This window comes from Anolis sagrei, chromosome 4, assembly GCF_037176765.1.
Source record: "Anolis sagrei isolate rAnoSag1 chromosome 4, rAnoSag1.mat, whole genome shotgun sequence".
Lineage (NCBI taxonomy): Eukaryota > Metazoa > Chordata > Lepidosauria > Squamata > Dactyloidae > Anolis > Anolis sagrei.
This window is the reverse complement of record NC_090024.1, coordinates 171,879,457-171,903,941: the sequence shown is the minus strand read 5'-3', so window position 1 is coordinate 171,903,941 and position 24,485 is coordinate 171,879,457. Positions and strand designations below refer to the sequence as shown.

At 39.4% G+C, this 24,485-nt stretch overlaps 1 protein-coding gene across 1 annotated transcript; it reads right to left on the bottom strand.

Moving 5' to 3' along the window:
- Positions 1 to 1,059: 1,059 nt before the first annotated feature.
- On the bottom strand, positions 1,060 to 24,398 carry MROH7 (maestro heat like repeat family member 7). The gene is made up of 22 exons (XM_067467099.1): positions 24,297 to 24,398; positions 23,045 to 23,237; positions 22,387 to 22,493; positions 20,621 to 20,716; positions 19,196 to 19,284; positions 17,784 to 17,904; positions 17,061 to 17,156; positions 16,689 to 16,793; positions 15,596 to 15,731; positions 14,754 to 14,851; positions 13,102 to 13,254; positions 11,972 to 12,126; positions 10,125 to 10,257; positions 8,713 to 8,876; positions 7,607 to 7,744; positions 7,384 to 7,501; positions 6,517 to 6,657; positions 5,103 to 5,264; positions 3,388 to 3,543; positions 2,828 to 2,950; positions 1,868 to 2,033; positions 1,060 to 1,483 (listed from the first exon to the last, which is right to left on the bottom strand). Exons 1-22 carry the CDS (start codon positions 24,396 to 24,398, stop codon positions 1,239 to 1,241), a joined length of 2,997 nt encoding a protein of 998 aa, XP_067323200.1. The 3' UTR covers positions 1,060 to 1,238.
- Positions 24,399 to 24,485: the final 87 nt, after the last annotated feature.

The window sequence follows — 24,485 nt, the reverse complement described above, 5'->3', positions numbered from 1 at the left end:
CCCAATAGTTGTTGCCAACTTGTGTGGACCCCTAACCTAACCTATTGTGCAGCAATTTTTTTTCCAGACGGGGTTTGCCTCTGCCTTCCTTTGAAGCTGAGAAAATGTGGCTTGCCCAAGGTCATCTAGAGGGGGATCATAGAATCATAGAGTTAGATGAGACTCCACGGGCCATCCAGTCCAACCCCTTTCCATGTAAGAAAACACAATCAAAGCACCCTTGACAGATGGTTACTCGACCTCTGCTTATCCAAGGAGGGTTTTGAGGCCTAGTCTGCTGGGGTCTTTGTCAAAACTAAACTTACTCTTTAGACCAGGGGTCCTCAAACTTTTTAAACAGAGGGCCAGGTCACAGTCCCTCAAACTGTTGGAGGGCCGGATCATAATTTGAAGGAAAAAAAACATGAATGAATTCCAATGCACATTGCACATATCTTTTTTGTAGTGCAAAAAACACCTAAAAACAATACAATTAAAATGAAGAACAATTTTGACAAATATAAACTTATTAGTATTTCAATGGGAAGTGTGGACCTGCTTTTGGCTCATGAGATAGGATTATTGTTGTTGTTGTTGTTGTTGAGTGCTTCCAAGTGATTTCTGACTTAGGCTGACCCTGAGCCAGGATGGGTAAATTACCTTGGAGGGCCATATCTGGCCCCCGGGCCTTAGTTTGAGGACCCCTGCTTTAGACAGTAAGCTAGATTTGGAGAAATAAAGAAGAAGAGCAGTAGCACATCTTCTCATCTGTAGCAAAAAAAATAGTGTTATTATTTAACACGAAAATAATAGCTGAGAAATGACTGTACCATACTTTAATTTTAAAAGTAACTTTTGCTAATATTGCCCTAGCAAGATGGGCTAATGAGCATCTTTGAGATGAACCAGTTCATTTCAGAATAAGATTTCATGGGCAACTGATATGTGCACATGAAAACGTATATGAAACTAAATGGGTTTGCCTTAACAGTTGCCACAAGTCCTCTCTACTTTGTTCATCTCTATTATAATGACATGGAGTAGCACGGCTATCTTTGAAAACTGATCCAAGATGCTGGATTGTGGAGGGAACCTGTGACATTTATTATTGAGGAAGACAATAAAGCAAAGATTCCTTTTTGTGGGCCTTCTTCATGTTATTCTTCCAGACGTTGACTGCAAGAAGAGTAATGTTTGCAGCCATTTTGTTGCAATGAAAAGGTGTGTGCCAAACTCCTTTCCCACCAACCAGCAAGAGCCTAATTCCTGTTGGCAGATTTCCAGAGGCCGATGACGCGAAACAGACTGGAACTGCTGTTGCGGAAAGAGTTCTGGGATCTGGAATTGCTGATCAGCTTTTCAGCCACAGAGTCACTGGCTGTGGTCATATTGTTTCCATCAAGTCTATTAATCTGTTTTGAGAGAACAGCAGAGATGCGGTCATGGGCATGGGCTGCGGTCATGCACACAGATACATCGGAGTCATGCATCAGGCGTTCGAGAGCTGAAAACAACATAGGAAGAATAATTATATCTGAAAACAATTGTTCAGCATTCTACTGATATTTAATGTGACAATATATTAATATAGGCTGAACAATGTAGAGAAATTTGCTTGAAGCATTCAAGGCAACATACAACACAACAACCATGTCAAGAATGACCTATATAATCACAGAAGTAGCAATTGCAAGAAAAACAGAATGGCAGTCTGTACAAGACAGAAGCATAAATTCTGCAGTCCTATTATTTGTTAGGCAGTAACTCACTATTAGCAATGCTGGCCTCAATCTTCCCATTCCTAGCCCGATTGTCTTCTGTTTTCATGATTTTTATCTAGTATTATGCATACTACTACAATTATTTTAGACTTTGTTTCTTTACTTACTTTGGGATACCAAATTTAAGTCTTCCTTTCCAACTGTGTTGTCCATATGTAGTATTAGGAAACTAAGGAGCATGATGGAAGCCCTTTTTATAGAAATAATGGGACTTTCTGTGTAGAAAATGCCCTGGTACAAGAATCTTTGAAGAGCTCCTTCTTGTTTTTCTATCTGAAAGTGCAAGAAATATAGAACTGGCTTCATCGAAAGGGTAAACTTAGATACTACTACATTATTAATATTTGAAGAGAGTAGCTTTTGAGCAAGGATAGGGTGGGGATCTTGTGGCCCTTTCCATGATGATGAAGACTATAATCTCCATCATCCCCACCAATGGCTATGCTGGGTGAGGTTGATGAGAATTGCAGTCCAACGTACTTCCAATGCTATGATTCTGTGAACATTTATGGGCCACCCTGTTCTCACCCCTGTGCTAGATTGTTTGAATCTTATCACAGTATTGTGTAGATAAAGGATATCCCAGACCTGGACTCCTGTAAGGACCACGTAAATCACTTTGCACATTGAGGGAAAATAAAATACATGTGCACTTCAGTTGTATTCAGAACTAAAGATATCCATATGTGATATGAAATAAATAGATGAGATAAGCATTGCATGAGTAAATGCAAATGTTAATGCAAATGGCTTTTCAAAAGTCTTCCAACATCTTTGCTATACGGTTTGCCCTCTGTATCCAGATTGTACATCCACAGATCCGCCACCTTTAAAGCATTTTGGTAACCAAAAAAGCAAATCCTGATTTTGCCATTTTGTATAAAGAACACCATTTATGACGCTGTATATAACTGAACTCAAGTATCCACAGATTTTGGTATCCACAGGGGGTACTAGAACCAAACTCCAGTGAATACCAAAGGAACACTGCAATCAGGTTTTACATCCTTCTTTTATTCTTGAAAAAAGAATAATTTGTGATAGCAAAAAACTTGTGAGTAACTTACAAGATATCTGCATGTTTCATCCAGAATGTCTTCATGCTCATGCCAAGCTTTCCAGCTGACAATCTGCTTTGGAGGTTTCCATCCCAGGAAGTGAAAGGATTCCTCTAAGGTGTATTTAGATTTCTACAAGAAGGTAATATACAACTTGAAACGTTCAGAATCTAATACTATCCCCCTACTGAATTCTTTAAAGGAAGAAATGACACTCTGATATTTGCACACAAGAGAGAAAATGACTGTGAGAAGCTGGGCATGCCTGGCTCATGCCAGTTATCACAGCCTTTCGAGTGGTCAAAAATTATTTAACCACTTGTGTTCCCTCTATTTTTATCAGTTTTATTCTTATTTATGCAATGCTTTTGACATGAAATAAAATAAAACAGAGTAGACAATGGAAGGGTCAACTTTGATAGGAGTTACATGACAGGGGTAACAAGCTTGAGAACACACATTCAAGAATGCACAGATAGATGCTAGGACTCTTGTTTATATGATCTGACTGATAAATATTTTGATGGTGCCTTGGAAATAAATACTAATCTATGTTAGTAAGAACTTGCCTTGCTGATGTCAGCATTCTCCTCCTGGAGATGCAAAAATAATGGAATCATGTTTTCTAGTATTTGTTGCCTTATCATTAGTTTGTTGCTCTTCTTGGACCTTTTCACCATTCTCCCAAAAAGATATATGGCAGAAGCACGCACACTGTCTCTCTTCTGTAAGCATCAAGACAAAGGGAGTTCATAAGACTGTCCAAATCAAGAACAATATGATTCTGATTGAAAGACACTGATTCACATATGGCAAAATCAGAAGAGTGTCTATTATTTAGTCCAACATCCACTGCTGTTCTTTCTTGGGGATCCCACTTCTTCTATCTACGGTTATCTCTCTTGCAACCCTATGAACCCTAAGTATCTTGCTTTGGAGACCAGAGAGAGGAGAAACCATCTGGAATACATATGGAATTCCTACAGCTGGAAGAAGTCCTAACTGTGGTAGTACTGGATGCTGAAGTATGGGGGTTATCCAGAAAGTAAGGTTGCAATATTTTTTAAAAACACAAAGAATGAATATATTTCAATAAAACTTACATGAATTTTAACATAGGTATTACTTTATTTTTCCACATAATCACCATTTTGTCATCCATAGGAGGGGTTTTGATGCTTGCGTCATAGAAGTTTCCCACTGCCTTTTTCAGCCAGTTTGTCACTTTGATTTTCACCTCTTCTTTGTCGGAAGAGTGTTTTCCACTAGAGTGTTCCTTCAATTTAGTGAACAGACGATAATCACTGGGTGTGAGATTGGGACTGTGAGAGGGGAGGCTTAAAATATCCCAACCAAATGAAGTCAACAGCTTTTACGTTGCATGAGCAGTGTGTGGATGCACATTGTCATGAAGGAGACAGACTCCCACCATTCGCATTCCACAATGTTTGTTTTGGATGGCTGTGCGAAATTTTTGTCACATGCAGTCTTGACATTACATCCTCTCTATAAACTGAAATGATTTCGCAATGAATCACAGCGCCATCCATTCCCTTAACATTTAGGTAGTGTATTACAGCATGAACTTCGTAGTTGGAGGGAAATGGAATGAGGACGCTCATCTCTCTCCACCACCACAACGCGAGTTGATGAACTACTGACGACTGGCACTGCTCGTTCATTTCTGCTGATTTCCCATTGCACGGCAGTGATACCAACTTCCCCTGAGAAAATTCCCTGCAAGAACTACGTGCCTTCTAACCCTACTTTCCGGATAACCTTGTACATTATTGGATCATGTTCTTCACTAATTACCGTATTTTGCACTACTTGGATTTTTAAATTATTTGTATTGTCTCTTATTTCTGAGTTATGGTGATCTCAATACAAACCTATCATTAGATTTACTTGGCAAGATTTGTTAGGGGAAGAGGTTGTTTTTGGCCTTCTCTGCCTAATGTCACTCAGTTTCCATGGCTGAACAGGGATTCAAACTCTAGTCATAGTGCAGCGCTGAAACTACTGCCTTATGTAGAGCTACATACAAGATGATTATTTATTGTGTGCTATCTTGCTTTTCCATTTTGCTCAGAGCAGCACCCCTGTTTTCCCCTCTTCAGTCATTTTATTTTTCTACCAACCTTTTGAGATAGTTTTAATTAATGCTCAACTCCACAAGCCAAATTCAACAATCCAGTTATTATACCACCATTGGATCTTAAGAGATGTTTTCTCTGTGAGGTGGTTTGCTATTACGTCAGCTAGTCATATACAATTTTCTTACATCACCGAAGAGGTCCTGAAGAGAATCCGTGATGTTGCAAATACAATCTGCTCCTTCTGGGCCACTGAGAAGTCCCTCTATTTCTGCCACACTTTCCACAAACAATCTCCCATCCATTCCAGACAGGCCTTTTGTCATGGCTGGCAGTAACAACTTTACTTCCTGAACAAGAGAAAGGCATTACAGTTGATGGGATCCAGCTGATGTAGTACACAAAGTATTGTCATGTTAAGTTTGATTTTTGACAGAACAGCTTAAATACAGCAAGTTTAAGGAGAAGACAACAAAACTTTAAGAAAAGTGCTGGAGATACAAGAACCTCTTGTAAGGTTTTAAATACAGCAAAAAAAAGCCCATCATCCACCTTCCCCTACTGAGAAAGTCCATGAAAAATGACACTGTATACATTCTTACTCAAGAATGAGTTCAGTGGGATGTATGTCTCGGGAAGAATGCACAGGATTGCAGCCTTAAAGTGATTTCAATCGGTTTGACTTCTGAGATGGCTTTGGCAAGTGCATTTTATTTTTATGTACCATGACCTTTTCCCTCACCTTATACTTTTCCTTTATATGGTAAAATGTTTGTGAATTGTATGATGGTGACTCTAAAGCTAAAGAAAAAGTTAAATAAGATTTGTAATTGGCTAGAAGCACATTAAATACACAGAGCAGGTAAGGAGGATACACACATTTCCATAGATAGTTAGAATATGACCTTTCCCCATACATCACTACAGGTCGTGCTAGTATTTGATTAAAGGTGCCATCCAAGGTGCTGAACCTATTTTGGACACACTGTTCAGCACCTTGAATAGTTCTTTACAGTCCAAATTGAAACTTAAAATGGATTCACTGTCCAACTGACTTTGAAGCCAATAGTTACCACTGGGAGAACAGAACAAACAAACACAGAACATAATATAATGTAAAATTATATTATTTATTTTTAATATTATAATAAAATTGTAATATCCATATACTGACTACATAATATATCACAGTGTAAGTAAATGCATCTCTAGAAAATTTGTAGATATATATTTTGCCTTCAAAGTCAATTCTGGCTTATGGCGAGCTTATCATAGGACTGTCTTGGAAGAATTTGTTTAGCAGAGGTTTGCCCTTGCCACCATCCAAGGCTGAAAGTGTGATGCCCGAGATCACACAGTAGATTTCCATGGCTGAACAGGGATTTCCATGACTGAGCTGGCTGCTATGCATAAACATCTCCATGCAGAGCACAATGTGATCACACTTTGCCATATGAGCTGAACTAGGTTCTAGATCTCCTTTGCAAGGCTGGAATCTAGAGCAACTTTGTTGCTTCCAGGGCTTTCTGATCCTCAATTAATGTTTCTAAAGTTACTCTAAAAAAAGCCCAGGAAGGTTACAGGATGGGACTTGTCACTTACCTTTCCTGGCCAGTCTATCATGTTAATAAGCCCTTTGATACTCAATGCCCTTATAACTGAGATTTCATGCATGAGGCCTCGCTTCAGGCGGCAAATGGAATACTGATCTGGAAGTCTTCTGGCTTCTGACATACAAAGAAGCTAAAAGATAAAGTACAGATAAAAAAGAAATTGGCTGACAAAGAATCTTCTCTACTATTTTTTTTCTTGTTCTAATGAAGCTGCATCTCAGGTATATCTCAATTAATTGAATACATATGTTCCTGGGCTTTACTGCTTAATAAAAAAAAATGGCAACAGAGGTAGAAATAACATGGAAAGCCTAGAGATAGGTTGCTATGCCATAAAAAAAGTGAGCAGGTCAATACATTTCAGCAAACGTTTCATTCAAAACAAATATTAGGTACACATGAAATGAAAGAACCAGGTCAGGTAAGCCTTGCATAAGTAACCAAAGGATGTTGAGTCTTCCAGGGTTTTGTTGCATGCTTCTTCCAAAGTGTATCATTTGTCATGTTTTCTCATGATAAGTCCAAAAAAATTAGACTCAATTTAGACAACCTCCACATTTGTGATGGTTTTCATTTTGGACATTGATTGTACTTTTCCTGCAGGGCAGGGGGTTGGACTAGATGGCCCATGTGGTCTTTTCCAACTCTATTATTCTATGATTCTATGAATGCTGTTCTTTATCCTGAATTCATTTATATTGTGCATCAGGACACAACTATATGTCCCAAAATGTTTTGGCCAGGCCTAACAAATCATCACTGACAATGTTTAACAGATTCATCAAAAAATCAGTTGCATAACCTTCCTTGCAGACATCAACAAGTTCTTCCAAGCCCTGCAGTTTTCAATCCTTACTTCAACAAAGAAAGCTGTGGCTGTGATCTGGTGCTCTTCATCCCCTCGCTCCAAGAAGGGAACCAGGAGGTACAAGATCCTCTGAAGGTCCAAATAATAGGTGCTTTGAAGCATGGCTCTGGTTGAGACACACATCACAAAGATAAAATGTTACTGTCAGCAATTCTGTGCTTGAGAGAAAGTTTGTGAACATTTTGGGCACTGTGACATTTTTAGCGCTCACCTGGCAAGAAGGCCTACTCCTCGATGGTGATCTTCACAGCTGGAGAGTAGATCCCAGCCCTGCTCCTTCTCCATAACAGCAAACTCACAATAGCACCTCACAGCTAGCAGAAGAGTCTTCAGTGCCATCACAACACAGCTGAATTCCAAAACCAAAACTGAGATCTATCAGTCTCCCTCAATAGCATGACCTGGGAAAACTCAAATTCAAATGATGTTGCTTTCTCCCACAAACTCATGATCCAATGGCCCCAATGCTTTGGGTTTTGGTTTTCCTCTATAAGCTCTAGTTTTTGAGATACAGAACATATGCCATATAGCAGTCACCACCTGCTCACTCATCGAAAATAATGATGACCATATTTTAGAAACTAGAGCTGATGCAATCTACCCAATGCTATTTTCTGAATAAGTGTCCCAGGGCCCTTCCGCAAAGCCCTATATCCCAGAATATCAAGGCAGAAAATCCCACAATATCTGCCTTGAATTGGATTATCTGAGTCCACACTCAGATAATGTGGGATTTTCTGCCTTGATATTCTGGGATATAGGGCTGTGTGGAAGGGCCTCCAAATAACCCCAAGAACAGGCCTAAAAACCAAGGTACCGATAATTTTTTCCTGTTGGTCTGTGTAATAATTTAGTTCCAAATTTTGAGGTCTGGCAAGTAGTACTTTGCTATGCTTCCTCCTACCCTGGTTTAGCCTGGTGAGAAAAGCTGCTGAGAATCAATACAATGTGACCCCAAATCATCAGTTTAAGCTGCAGAGCTCCAGCATCAAGGGCATTGTCAGTTGAATCAGGGGCTTCTACTACATTAGGGGGCATTGCCAATTAATTAATTTAATTTAATAAAAATACATGAGAAACTAAAATGACAGCACTCAGTCTTAGCCATTTTGAAGAAGTGTGAGAAGACTGGTGGGAAGGCCAGAGTGTAGGCACCACTGAGCTTATTTCTACCAACTATTTTTTTCCTGTGGGCAGATGTGCACACATGAGATATAACCATAATGCACAGAATTACATCATTATGGTATAGTATAGTAATCCTCCTAGGAAATGTCTGAAGCCTGTCATTCTCAATTTCATTTCTCTTATATTCACCTCACAGAATCATCTTTCTCCGGAGACATTATGCTCCCTGTAATGTTGTGCCTAATGTTATAGTGTAGTTGAACAAGAAGCGCCATCAGCAGTCGGGGATAGATGTAGAGTGCCACATCGGAACATTTGGGCACCGATAACAACTTGCAGAATGCACTGGCAGCCTGAGGAAAAGAAAGACGTATTGCAAAGAAATATTTTCTAAGTGGGCCTACATTTCAGCAAGAGAGGTCTCTTCTATACTGCCCTTATTCCAGAATCTGATCCCAGGTTATCAGCTTTGAACTACATTTTATGAGTCTCCGAGCCCTTCCAAGGCCCTTCCACACAGCCATATAATTCAGAATATCAAGGCAGAAAATCCCACAATATCTGCTTTGAACTGGGTTATCTGAGTCCACATTGCCATATATTCCAGTTCAAAGCAGAAAATATTCAGCTGTGTGGAAGGGACCCCTGACAGACCCTACATCCCAGACCCTTTCCCCAGGTTTTCTGCTTTGGATTATATTAGTCCGCACTGTCAGATAATCTGGGATAAACAGAAAAACCTGAGAACAGAGCATGTGATATAGAAGCTGTGCAGAAGGGATCTCCACTGCTATATAATCTGGGTTAGGATCCTGGGATATAGAACCAGTGTAAGAGGCCAGAGAAGGAGGAGGAGGAGGAGGAGGAGGATGATTATTACTACCCACTTCTCCTCGTGGCTCGAGGTGGGTTACAAAATAATTAAAATACAGCAAAACACAACAAAGTACCTCCAAAAGTTACACACCAAAATGTATCTCTACAGAATACATTCTAAAACACACAAAACAGAGATCAAAGGAGGACACTTAAAATTCATGTTTAAAGACTGTCTGGGTAGGCCTGCCAGAAGAGATAGGTCTATACATGGTTTTTAAATTCTGACAGCTCATTTAGCTGTCAGAGTTCTTCTGGCAGGTCATTCCACAGTTGTGGGGCGGCCGATGAAAAGGTCCTCTGGGTGGTGGTTGCCAGTTGGGTTCTGGTTGGTTGGAGCAGATGCCCCCCAGAAGACCAAAGTGTGTGGGGTGGATTGTATGGGAGAAGGTAATCCTTTAGGTAAACTGGATCCAAAGCATGTAGGACTTTAAAGGTCAAAACCAACACCTTGTTCTTTACTCGGAAATTAATTGGCAGCCAGTGGAGTTACTCCAATTGTACATGTCTGCTTTTCCTGAACTCATTTAATTAGAAATGTGAACTAAGACATTTCAATAGGACAATGTCTAGCCAATAACGTGCACACAAACACATCAGTTTTGGGACTGGACACTGAAGCTGGAGCCAACATACAATCCTTCTCTTAGGGAGCTTTTTTTTTTAAGTAACATTCCTACCCACTTTCTAACGTGAAAGAGAAAAAGGTTTCAACAATTCCTTACAGCCAGTGGTGTGGCATAGTCTCCAGTAGCCTTTGGACTCAATTGCAGCTTTTTCAGCAGTGTGTTTGCAATGATGGTTAGTTCATAGTCTGAGCATGCTTTTGTCAACACGTACCACATCTCAGCGGAAAATCTGCAAATTCAGAGCAGGTGGAGGAAACAAGGCACATTTCAGGGTGTGTACTCAAACTGTCATGCATGCTTGCTTACTCACTGGACTGCAAATAAATGGAGTCCCAATAGCCTCCTCAGAGAACAATAATAACAACAACTCTTGGCACCAGATGCTTACAATGGAAGCTGAGTGTAAGTAGCATGTTATGCTTAAGTAACCATACCATAATTCCATGATTAGGACCAATTAAGATTTTAAATTCATCTTAGTATAGAAACATCACAGACACACAATAGTCAGTAAATTTTCAAATTCAACTTTTCTTCAGACAGAATGCTAAGGGAGAAAAAAACAAACAAAAAAGCAAAATTGAGAAAGGGAAAAACAAATGTGTTATCCATGATAGAAAAAAAAACCCAAACGGGGAGCAAATATATTTGTGAAATACAATGAAGACTGTATTATATGAACCTTAGATTCCATGTAACTATGCCACAACAATGCAGTTGCATGAATGAACACCTCTCTTGACTCTATATCCCGTACAAGGAAGGATGTGAGTAAATGTGACCTGGATTGGGACCAACACAGACATGCTATATTTATGTTGTTAAAGTTAAGAGTGATGATCTCTTGAGATCGCATCCAATTATATTCTAGACAAGTTCAGCCTGCCAGGTTCCCTTATGGAAAGAGGGACTGTCTTGGCTTGCTCTGCGGGTTGCATTTGCTGCTGAAGTAGGAGGGCAGGACCAGCTGGCCTCTCTAGACCATCCATAATGATATCTCACTCAAGCAAGGTATTAGCAGAAGACTTCCCAGACTGTGGCAGGGGAGGCACAAAATGTGTGAGGTCTTTTGCACTGTCTAGGAAACTTATCTCAATCAATGTACCTCTTTCCAAACCAGGCCTGGAAAGGGGTGCATGATGCCTATTCATCGGTAGCACTTGGATGGTTAGATTGAGCATCTCTTATCCCAAAATCTGAAATACTCCAAAATCATTAATATGGATGACTGAGACAGTGATACCTTTGATTTCTGATGGTTCAGTGTACAAAACCTTTGTGTCATGCACAAAATTATTAAAAAATACTATGTATAAAATTATTATCAGGCTATATGTAGAGGATACATATGAAATAACTGAATTTGATGTGTAGATATGGGTCCCATCTCTAAGATGTATGGGTCCCATCTCCAAAGTCCAAACCACTTCTGGTCCCAAGCAATTTGGATAAGGGACACTCAATTTGTATAGGTCTAGAGCAGAGTTTCTCATATTGTGTCCCTTCCAAAATTTTGAACTTCAGGGCCCACAATTCTTAACAGCTGGTAAACTGGCTGGGATTTCTGAGAGCTGAAGTCCAAACACCTGGAAGAGTACAGTTTAAGAAACACTGGTCCAGAGTTATCCCAGGCTATTTGAGGAGGAAGGTTAAAATCATCAAAGTCCTCTTTGCAGAAATGCCAGGGTATAGATCAGTGGTTCTCAACCTGTGGATCCACAGGTGTTTTTGGCCTACAACTCCCAAAAATCCCAGCCAGTTTACCAGCAGTTAGGATTTCTGGGAGTTGAACACCAAAACATCTGGGGATCCACAGGCTGAGAACCACTGGTATAGATGAAAAAAATAGCAGCTTTTACTATGTTCTTCTGAGTAACTAAAGAGTGAATTTCAGACCAGGAGAGTTGAGCTTCTGACATGGTTTAGACCAGGGAGCTTTGTACCTGTCAATTGGAAAAGGGCATTGTAGAAGGGCATTGCATACTTCTTCCATGTAGGTGTGAGTTAGATGGGTCAAGACCCTCATCATTATTTGCCTGTCCCGTGGTTGATAGATGGAACCAAGCTGCTGATAAATCTTATCCACAATTTCTGGCACCTTGAAGAAAACAAGCAACAACAGCCATATTTAGATGTAAGACAGAGTTCACACTGCAAAAAAACAAAAAAACAAAAAACAAAACAAAAACAAAATAAATACTTAACTCTTTTTCCAGAAGGTAGCAATTGCTATGGAAAATAACAGTAAGGAAAAGATCTTTTTATGGCCAGGTAACTTATCTATTTTAGAGGATCTACTGAATATTTTGCAGACACAGCGAAGCACCTTACTCACTCAGCTGATTCCGACAGTCATGAAAAGGCAGTTTTTAAAGTTGTTTTTTTTAAAAAAAACAAAACTATTGTATTTTTGCTTCAAGGGAGAGGAAGAGGCACCTTTGAGATTGTCTTAGGTGTTAAAATAACTTGGAAGCCTTGGGCATTATATACCTTGACAGGTTGGGGCTATTTATGACAAAGTATTTTAGGTAAGCTCTGTTTCCAAGACTGACAATGTGTGAAATGTTCACTCTATGTTCAAACAATTGTGTTTTTTCCAACAGAGCTGGAAAAAACCTCAAGGGCCATCCAGTCCAACCCCATTCTGCCATGCAGGAACACATGATCAAAACACTCCTGCCAGAGGTGCTATCTGCCTCCTTTTTAAACAAATGCTCTAAGGGAGGAGATGCACCCAAGCTCCAAGGTAGCATATTCCACTGTAGAACAGCTCTTACCCTTAGGAAATTCTTCTTAATGTTTAGGTGTAATCTAATGTTCATTTTGCTTTTCGCCAGGATTGGTGCACAGCACACTGCTCAAATCAGGTAATCCAAGAATTACTGGCATAAAAAAGCATTTAGGGAGCCCTGACTGCATGTTGCCCTGGCAAGATCATACAGGATGTATAGTCCTTTCCTATAAGCAGGTTCGATATATGTCCAGGGATATAAAATGTTAGTGGTAACTTCTGAAAAACAGCCTTAGTCATTGCTTGATTTGTTTCTCTTGGCCTTCTCCCAATTTATCTTACTTGCTCATGTAATTTGTGCTTGTAGAACTCCATGATGACAGATGTGATGGCATGGGAGGCTGCAGTCGTGTGCCTGTTGGCTTCCTTTAGGCAGTCTATAGCCATCAATAAAAGCTCTGTCATCTGTTTTGAGCTGAGAAATGGTTCAAATTCCTAAAAGAGAGTAAACAGAGCAGCACCTTGTGGCCTTTTATGTGAAAGGCATTGCTTGAGAAAGCAGCAATTGCTACAGAAGACAATGGAGAGGAACGTCTCATGTGACAAGGACTCCTTATTTTAAGGAGGGAAATGAGCAACCTGTAGTAGTAGTAGGAATAATAATAATAATAATAATAATAATAATAATAATAATAATAAGGGTCCCAGTGGTAATTGGCACACTGAGTGCAGTGCCTAAAGACCTTGGCCAGCACTTAAAACAATTGACGCGGACAAAATTATCATTTGTCAGCTGCAAAAGGCACCCTACTCAGATCTGCTCACATTCTTGCCCATACATCACACAGTCCTAGACACTTGGGAAGTATCCGACATGTGATCTAATACAAAAGCCAGCATAGTGATCTTGTTTGCTGTGTACTAATTTTGTTGTGTATCAAATAATAATAATAATAATAATAATAATCATTGATAAAATCACGATCTGTCAACTGCAAAAGGCCACCTTACTTGGATCTGCACACATCATTCGAAAATACATCATACAGTCCTAGACACTTGGGAAGTGTTCAACTTGTGATTTTTGTGAAATGAAATCCAGCATATATATCTCATTTTCTGTGACATACTGTGTTTTTGTGTCAGAATAATAATAATTATCATCATCATCTTTATTTATACTCTGTCCCATTTCCCCAAGGGGACTCGGAGCAATTTACAATGAAAGTCAGTATACAACAAATAAGCACATAGCAAACAACAGGTGTAAATACATCAATTACATATAAAATAAATAACAGTAAATAAATTCAGTATAACTCACAAATATTATACATAGTCTATGGCCATTCAGAAAGTGCAATATCTATCCTATCACAACCCAGCTGGCTAAGGATGATTGGCATTAGGATCCAGCATCTCCTACACATCCCCCTCTGCATTCTAAGGAACTTTTGCAGGGAGGAATAAAGTAGGACTGGGGCTTCCATGGCTTCAAGACACTATCAAATTCCAATTCCCATACATTCTGGCCAATGATGAAATATGAAGGCAATAGTAATTCTCTATATCTGCAGAATCTATATTCTCTAGAATCAAGGTTCTATAATGTTCTACATTTTTCAGAGTCAATACACCAGTGGATTTATCTGACTTCTTTGGAAAATGATCCCCATTGAAAGTGTGTAGGATTGTTGTAAACTTAAATTAACATTTGGTTTATTTAAGAATAATCCAAAACTAGACATGACATCCACATGAAGCTTGATTCCATGGATTTGGAAGCACTGCTGAGGTCAAATGAGGCTCACCCATCTGAAAGGAATATAGATTGATGAACCATTTTCCACAGGAGATGACAGTTACAGCAGCAAAAATCACGACAAAAGATGGCGATGATATTCTTTGCTTCTCTTTACACCGTACACAATTAGGATTACCTATATATTTTTCAAGGTTTCGATACTGCATCACATACAGCATTGATTATTTACCTTAATAATGTGAATGATATTGCGATGAGACGTAGTAGAGTTGTAAGGACCCAAAATCTCTTTGCATATTTCGAATTGCCCTTGCTCCAATGAGTCAGCTTTCATTTCAGTATCCCATTGAAATGAGAGAGAGAGAGAGAACTGGTTTTTAAGATTTCACTTTTAATAGTTGCTTCCTTTTTAATATTTTATGCTGAAGTGAGAGTGTGTGCTATCTGATTTCTGTGAAGAAATCTATACTTTGGGGAAAAGAGGGCCAAAATTAGTGATTAATGTCAAATTTAGTAGTTAGTAAACAAGTTGCCCTTGCAACCCTTTGTTAGGAAAATTACAGGTAAATGCCTCAGAATGGCCAGAAGAGTTGTCAAAAACTGCCCTTGGTTTAGACAACTATTTGGAAGACCTGGCCATATCAGTGACTTAAGATGGGTTTTGAATTTGATGTATAATAGGAAAATTGAATAGAAATAGGACTCCAAGTGATACTGAAGGAATAGGACAAATATAGTTTTGACTCTTGAAAACATTCTGAAATCCTGCCAGGTTTGTCCTGGAAATTGGATGTAGGGAAATCAAATCTCTTCTCTTTCTAGCTTGATCACATATTGCATACCTGTAGTTGCACACAACTGATTACTTGTAAATAAATAAAGAGGAATATCCAACACTCTGAGACCAAAATCTTACTTTGTCCAGCATAGACCTTCACCATGGCTGCTTACTAGTCACTGACAGGGTTCCTGGTTTTCTTCCATTAGCCCTAAATGACCATTTGTTGACTGTGGTTTGAAAAATTCCCTCTTATATACATTCACATGGAGTCTTAAATGTTCCTTTCTTACCTGTTTGCTGTTGTACAAGCCAATACAGGAAATATATGCCTTGCATAGCCTTTCGGGCAATTTCCTTTTTGGGGTCATTGAGACGTAGGCATAACTGACCAATCAAAACCCCTAGCTTGTGACATTCAGGAGAGACCTGAATGGAGATAATGAAAATGCTGACATTTGAAAATGAAGGGAGCGGAGAAATGGACAAATACTGTTTGGGATTAAAATTGGCTTTGCCTCCGTTCCCCAATACATTTGATTTGTTTCCATGTTAGTCTGTCTATGTTGCAAAAAGCACCTCCTTTAGGACACCTCTTGCTTTCTTTGGCAAAATGAGCTTTTGGGGGATTTAAAATAATAAGAAGCCCTTTTTTTCCTATCACCTTAGAAAAAGGCTCACTTGTAAGCTTCTGGTTCCCTTCAGTTGCAAACCGTCATCCTTGTTTTGTGATGGCAAGTGGAAGCCAAGTGACAGACAAACAGTAAGCATCAGCCTCCACTGTTCTCCAAACTTGCTCAAATAGCAAACAGAATTATCATTTTCAAATTGTATGGCATTTATAGACTTTAAAGACCACAGTCATCTTTCTATAATGTTGCCACAGCCTCCCAGCCATACAGACAACCTGATTTTCTTCAGAGATCTCTGGAGCACTCAGTTAGTTCTCTTCGTAATAGTCATATGATGAAACTTCCCATTCTATCTACTCACATTATCTGTTTTAAATGTTTGTATGTGTCATACACCGGGGAGCGGTGTGAGCTCCCACTGTTAGCCCCAGCTTCTACCAACCTAGCAGTTTGAAAACATGCAAATATGAGTAGATCAATAGGTACCGCTTCAGTGGGAAGGTAGCAGTGCTCCATGCAGTCATGCCAGCCACATGGCCTTGGAGAAGTCTATGGACAACGCCAGCTCTTCGGCTTAGAAATCAAGATGAGCAACAACCTCCAGAGTCGGACACGACAGGACTTAATATCAGGGGAAAACCTTTACCTTTACCTTTTATGTGTCATACACTCTTTAATGGTCTTGAAGTCACCTGTATTGGAATACATCTTATTCTCTCAATGCCTGCTGCTGAACCACCTAGATCACACTCACATAAAACTTTGGGTAAGTGGCTGCAAATTTCAACAGGAATACATAGGTTTTCACTGCTCTTGCCCGTTCATGTGCTTGTGCCGATTTCATCCAGGGTGAGAATTGCTACGGAGATAATGGGGGCACACTGTTAACAATGCTCTTTTTAAAAAAACCATAAAATTGGGGGAGTATGTCTGTTTGTTTGAACAGGTGCTTCCAGATGAAAAGTTCATAGCCTGTAATATGAGGGTAAAAATCAGGCTTGGAAGAAAAGTAAGTTGTATACCTTTAATTTGGGAATAGAGGAACTCCACACACATAGACCAGGTTCCTTTTCCATATTACTTGCCCAAACAAGTGGATAGGTACTAATACATCACCATTGCTTACTTCTAAGAGTAGGAACAGTTCAGTTGTATTTGGGTTGCCTGATAAGAGGTGGCTCAGCATTGCTTCCATTGCTTTCACTGTCTGGTCATACAATGCCTGAAGAAGAAATGGAAATCGCAGAATGTCTCAAAACATTGCACACTGGCTACAATCAAATATCCCCTGCATAGTGTTCATATCCGTATGTGGAGATAGGTTGCATCAGCATTACACTATCTCTGTGCAGAATAATAATGCAGCACAACACATGTCAATGATTGCGTACTGTTGTACAATGTACAATAAGTAATGTGCAGTGCGTAACCACAATGCACGACATTGCAATATGCATCAGCAGGGTATGTCTGTTGGGTCATGGTGAATGAGTCACCTTGAGATGAGTAGCACACAATGTATGCATGTTTACTCACTAACAGAATGTCAGCCAGAAATTGACAGTTGAGCTAACTAGTAGATTATGGTTTTAAAATCAGCACAGATCTCTCTTAAAATGCCCAACAAGATATAGTCTCCATGTATTTTGCCATGTATTTTGCTCTAATGATGGAAGAAACCCCCTTTTAAATCCAGGTTTGGGTTAAGAACCCTTGTCACAGTATGTAAATTGAGCAGAACTGAGGTGCTATCATCAAATTCTGAACAATACTGATTTTAAAAAATAACTTTAAGTACCATTAAAAGACAATAACAGTAGACAATGTCTTCCCACAGCCAATATGTTACCTGTACATCAGCCTTTTCCCAATCTTGTCTTAGTAAGGTGTCAACTGAGGGCAAGGCAAAGATGCTGGCGATGCAGACGCTGAGCAGCTTCTCTTTATTCCAGAGAGATGAATCCACTTGGCTGAGTCAGTGGTAGGAAGACACAGAGAATCATCAACATACATTATAATTCCTACTAGGTATTGGAAATGGTGTATGTTACTCAACATCTAACAGTTTGTGATAACTAGGAAGAAAAGGAAGCTGTGTCTGATTTCAGAAAAGCTGTCTAAAAAGTTTTCCAGCTGTCATTGAACTGCAATTTTCTAGCAGAGATTGGAAGTCACTTTTTTGGGTTACAACCTCCAACAGCCATACTGAATAGAAGACTCTGGGGTCTGGAGTCCAAATCAAAGGCTACATTTCCAAGATTGCTCGAAAATAGCCCTGCCAATGGGGTGACCCTCTGTCCACTTTCCACAAAGACATGGATGTTCCACTGTGCTTTTGAGTAGTCAATTCCTTAGATAGCTGGCCCCATCTCAGACCCTAATCCTCTTATCCTCACATTTTACTATTGCTCCTATCTTTACTGCTGCCATATGACCCATGCACTTTACTATTTAGCCCTACCCTTTAAGTTATTGTTGCACCAGTCTGCCCACCCGTGACGATAAACTGAATTTTGTTAAGGGTGTTGATTTTGATGCCTCTTTTATATTGTTACAATATTGTTGTTTTACTTTGTTTTACACTGTTGTTATGTATTTTAATATGTTACATTTTAACTGTCTTGAACAGGCTTGGCCCCATGTAAGCAGCCCGACTCCCTTTGGAGAGATGGAGGCGGGGTGCAAAAATAAAGTTGTTGTTGTTGTTATTATTATTATTATTATTATTGTTATTAAAGAAACTTCAAGATAACAACTCTTGGAGGTACAGAGATTCTCTGCTCTACAAACTGTTGGTATACAGAAAGGGTGAAAAGTAATTGTCACTGATCAGAATACAGTAAGGTTGGGCAGAAAGAAATGTTGAAAGAAAATTTGGTTGCATGGCCTTCCCATGCAAAAGAGTGCTTCCTTGGTGGCTACTCTCAAATATCTCTATCTCTCTATCTATTCAGCTAGCCCTTAATTTGATTATTAGTAAGGAGATTAAAACTGTTCTAATCAAATTTGAGTTTTAACTAAACAAGTAGTTTAATACATATCAATTGCATTTAAGACTTGTGTCTTATTTATGACTGAAGCCATCTTTCACCCAAGTGATGGAAGAAAGACAGAATATAAATCAATGTCATCCTCCCTTTCTGTTCTTAGTTCAGAGGCCAAGCCTGCTTTCGAGACCTGCCTTTAATATTTGTATAATGGTATTAAGTTCTAGAATCATTGTCCTTTTCAAAACCAGATGCCTGTATAGATTTGAAATACCTTAGGTCTTGAATGAGGAGCAATCCCTGACAACGCAAAGCTGTGGCATGGGAATCTATGTGATCCAGCGGTAAGTCTGCAATCTGTCTCTGTGAATTCCAGATGCAAAGGATTGAAGTCTTAGTTTTTAGTATAGTTTAAATGCAGCTCAGGACTCATTAGACCAATATTTTTTACATAGGGGTTCTTTTAAAATAATGAATGATGTATGGGAACATAGTCCCTTGTACATTGCATTTATGAGTGAATATATGAGGGAGGTTGCATTTTTTTTACTGTAGAGATAGTTGTCTGCAGCCTTATCAGGTTCAGTGCTCCCTTTTAAGCCCAGTGTGCAACTTGGGACCCAATTTAAATTATGTACTCTCTTTTCTTATTCTCTGATGCAAGTGGACTCACTTCAACTGTTGTGCAGGTAAGGGGAGTTCTACAGGTATGGCTTGTCATGCAAAAGTGAGAAGAAAATGATGGCTGTTAAAATAATCTCTATTACACAGCTGCAAAGGCACAAAAACAGCACCTCCTCTGGGTTTTAGGAAACTCAATGCATATCTCTTTCACAGAGTCCCACAACTTGTGACAAGATGGAGAGGAAAACAAGCCGTTTAGCTTCCAATTCTGGCAGCATTGTGAAGAGTTTTAGATTGCATGCTTCAACTCATCAGCACTCCCATCTTGTTTTTAATTTTTTTTATTTGAACTTAACAACAGAGCAACATGTCTCCAACCTCTCCTACTCTTCATGTGTTTGAATAAGATGAACAATCATAGTAGATCCTCTCTCCCTTAAACAAAGATTATAAACAGCAGAAAGAATATGGTAGGTTTGCTACTGGAGTGACCTACTTAAGGTCAGAGCATAACATTTGTTTGGTTGGTTGGGTGGTTGCATACTTCAAGTCATTTCTGGTGTGAGAAAATCAGCCACCTACAAAGATGTTGCCCAGAAGACACCTGCACAGAGGCTTCTTTCATGTACAGTTAAATGTATTATAACTGTACCCTCAATTCGCTTCTGACACGATAAATAAATAAATAGAGCATAACGTAACTGGTGAAGACCATGAACCACAAGGACTCAGATAACAAAGATATATGCAATCTTAAGGGACCATAGTAAGCACATGTCTGGTAACAATTCATGTATTACAGTCAAGAGCGACTATAACTGCAGGAAGGTGTGGTGTGAGCTTTCTACACTAGTCATAACACATAAGTCAACTGTATTAATAAGAAACTGTGTTAATAGCTTTTAAGTTGAAGGAACTCATGGAGCTCAATTCTTTGTTGAGAAATATATACAATACTGAGCTATATATGTCTTGCTTTCACTGGCAATAGTTGTTTCACTCCATCAATATGTTTTTGTTTGTGCCAAGCTTCTTCTTCATAAAAATCAGGAGAGTAACATTACATCTTACTCACCATTATTTTCTGAACAAACGGTAATTTCCCATTGCAGTAATTCTGATTACCATTCCTACTCATTTTTGAGCTGGATTCCCGAGGATCTGTTGGATACTAGGGAGAAATGGAATATGTTTTTGACTGCTTTCATTTGTGACATTAGCCCATAATTGGTTTCCAGAGCCCATTCCATTTGGATGTGTAGAAATAGGAACTTGTGTGTTGAATGGTTGTACTCAATGTATTGCCACTCTTGTGAGCTTGCCTGGCTCAGAAAAATTTTGAGGCCCCTTCTACACTGCTTTGAACTGGAATATATGTCAGTGTGGACTCAGATAACCCAGTTCAAAGCAGATATTGTGGGATTTTCTGCTTTGGTATTCTGGGTTATATAGCTGTGTGGAAGGGCCCTCAGACAATAGTTGGCTCTCCATATTTAGTTTTGATTGTTTGCATATTTGAGCAATATGGTCTCTCTAAGAATCTCTAGGTTCTCTGTTGCAATTCTAGAGCCATTCTCTAGAACTGCAATGATCTAGAACCTAAACATCATAGAGCTGTATTATCTCAAGTTTTAAAAAAGTTATTTTATTTGCATTTTTCCATTTTGTGGGGGTCCTGTGCTTCTAATCCCAATGAATGTGGGGGACTGATTGTAGTATGATAATGAAAAGGTTTTTGTAGTATGTCAACGCAAACATCATCCCTCTGGTCCCAACTTTTCCCTAATCTACTTATGCTGTGAGAAAATGGTCGCCCTTAAGAGGAAGATCTAATAAGCCTGAATGGAGCAAAGAGGCCAAAGGTTTTAGACACCTTTCGTTACAGAAGTAGGATATACCTTTTGTTGTGAGCCAGTGTGGTGTGGGAGTTTAAGCATTGCGTCTAAGAGATGAGAGTTCAAATCTCCACTCTAGTTACAGAAACACAGAGGGCAACTTTGGGCAGGTCATCTTCTCGCAGGCCTTAGAGCAGTCCCAACCTGTGTTCTGTGGACTACTAGTGGTATGCAAGAATTAAAATATGGTCAGTGACCTGATTGTAACTACACTGTTGCAACAAGAGCAACCGGTCTCACAAAACCCTCTTATAATGCTGAGGCTTATTAAATATGGTTTTCTGTGGGTGATTAGATGGCGACTACTGGATGGCATATGTTCTGTATCAGAAACTAGAGCTGATGTTGTCTATCCAATGCAATTTTCCGAACCAGCACCCCAAATAACAAAACCAAATCTAAAGTTGACCAAAAACTGATTTGTAACTCTTTTCGAACTAATGTTGGAGAGTGGTCCCTGATCAAAAAAAGGTTGGGAACTACTGCCATAAAGGAAGACAATGGCAAAAGATCTCTGAGTAAAAAAATCCCCATGATAGGGTCATCATAAATCAGAGTTGACTTTGGTGTGTATAACAATTTGTGCGCACATGCATCCATGTGCAGGCAAAACTTAGAAGACAGGCAGGTCTTCTCGGGGAGTGGCATGGAAATCACGGAAGCCTTTTTGGAGAGAAAGAGGGTCTCATTTTAGAAAGAAAAAGCAAGACATAAAAAATATAATAAAGATGAGCTACCTATGCAAGTGAAGCCTCATACACATTAGTACTTTCTAATGTCTATCACCACTTTTCTCTGCATTGTTCAGAGCCAAAATATCCCGCTTCTCTGAGCTGAGGTTTAATTTCAAAAGGCATTCTGAAATAAACTAGTACTAGGGTTCAGGTATAGAACTGAATTAAAGTGGGTGAAGTTTAGCTTCTAGATGAGCAGGAACACGTTTTACCATTTCATTGCTGATGTGCCGTGCTGTTCTTTCAGAGGCTGGCTGAACATCTTCCACTTCTGAATCAGATATCATTATTATACGGAGTTTGCTGGAGGTGTCTGAAACTGCCAAAAAAGAAAGGTAAATGGAATAGGAAAACAGTGCCATTGCTGTGGAAATGTTTTCTGCTTTTTATGGTTGAACTACTCTAATTTAGGATGTGGGAACATTCGGCTATCTAGATGTTGGATGGCACCATACTTCACCACTATCTATAATGGCTGTTTCCTACTCCTGTTCTAACTGAAGCAGGTATATGAGAGAGAGAATTGGTGTGTACTCACCTGGTATGTAGTTCTGAAGTCTGGAAGTTCATAACAACAACAGGGGACAAACAAAATGTGAAATTGGGGTGGGGAGATTGGGCCCAAACCCCAGTGAAGCTGCTCACCCCTAATTTAAAGGCATGGCTAGCATTGTAAACCATCTTGAGCCCCACACTGAGAGAAAGACATAAATTAAATCAAAACATTAAAAAAGGCAAGCCTCTTCTGAGCAAAACTTGCCAAGAAAACCCTGTGATGGGGTCACCTTGAAGTTGCCATAAGTCAGAAAGGAATATTGTACTTAAATCTAAGCCATTCTCATTTTCCAAACTCTAGAGGTCACTCTTCACCTTCAGAAATGCTTCGTGACAAGCAGCCCTCCAAGTGTATGCCTGCTTGGTGGCTCTTGGATACTTCTTTCTTGGCAGTCACAGCACACTGCTCAGTTGTTAGAAATTCAGCTGACTCCTTTCTCACAAGATTTTTCCTTTTTTCCTCCATCTTGGAGTTAATAGGAGAGAAAATTGCCAGGAACCTCTGATTCTTCAACAGTTTGGGAATGATTGATAGTGTTCTCTTGTTCTAGCTCTCGTTCATAAGGCATGGCAAACTTTTTCCCAAAAATCCTGACCCATATCTTGACCTCCAGATTCAGATGTTCAAGACTTGCAGATAGATATTCATAATGTGAGCTGTGTTCCTACAAAAGGGTTAGGAATTTATCACATAAGTATTATTTTATTAGTGGACTTAAACATTATGTCATGCTACAATAAATTTAATGGTTTCCACAACTGCATTAACAAAACACAATAGGAATAAAGTAATTGTGGTGTATCAGTACTATTACAGGCTAATATAGCTACCTTGGTTCAAGTGATAATGTATCTGTTCCTTACATAACAGGTCAGAACTCAGCTGAGACTTTTGTATTTAAAGTATGATTGACTTTTTTTTTAGAACCAACATTAAAAATCTTTTCAGCAGTAGCATTCCTAATCAAGCCTTTTCATGGTATGCTGAATCATACAGTTCTGTTTTTAAGTTACAAGAGTCCAATTTGGATTTGGAAGATTCTTAGCATACTGAAAGTGAGGAGTTATGAATGTGGTAATATAATATTTTAAGGTGTGAGCTGTGCAACTGAGTCTTGCAACTGCATATATTGCTTTGACAGATAAAGTTTGCTTGTACAGAAGAAGCCTATTCATTTTTCAAATTGTCAGAGGTAATTTGTTTCATTTGTATCTTTGCAATCTAGGACTACTAATAGACCTGACCGTGAGTTAGCTGTATGGCTGTGAAGTACCTTCTGAGTGGGGATATGAAACTGGGCTGTTTTACCTTCAAACCAGCTCTGCAAGATAACAATGTTGGACAGCCTATCTCAGTTTTCTGTAACCAGGTATTTTTGAACTCTGACTTTTGTGATCCTTGACATAAATTTTAGCCCAAGACATGTGAAGGGCATTGTGTTGTGGCTGCTGAAGGCATGCTGTTTAAGGCGTAAAAGTATGCCTTGTTTGCACTTATTACGGTACAATACAGTTCCATGGGGTGTGAATAGGGCATAAGTACCCTTTATGGCCTATGAAGTCTTACATGTCTCAGGTAGAAGACTAACTGGCAAACCATCTCTTGCTTTATGAGTCTCCCCAGGGCACTGGGATCTATTGGGGTGGGGGGCATCAGTACCACTGGCATCGCAAGCATAGTTGGTGAGGATGCAGTGGCCCCTAGACTCTGGACCTCCTTTCCCAAGGAGGTCAAAATAACCCTCTTCCTGCTGTC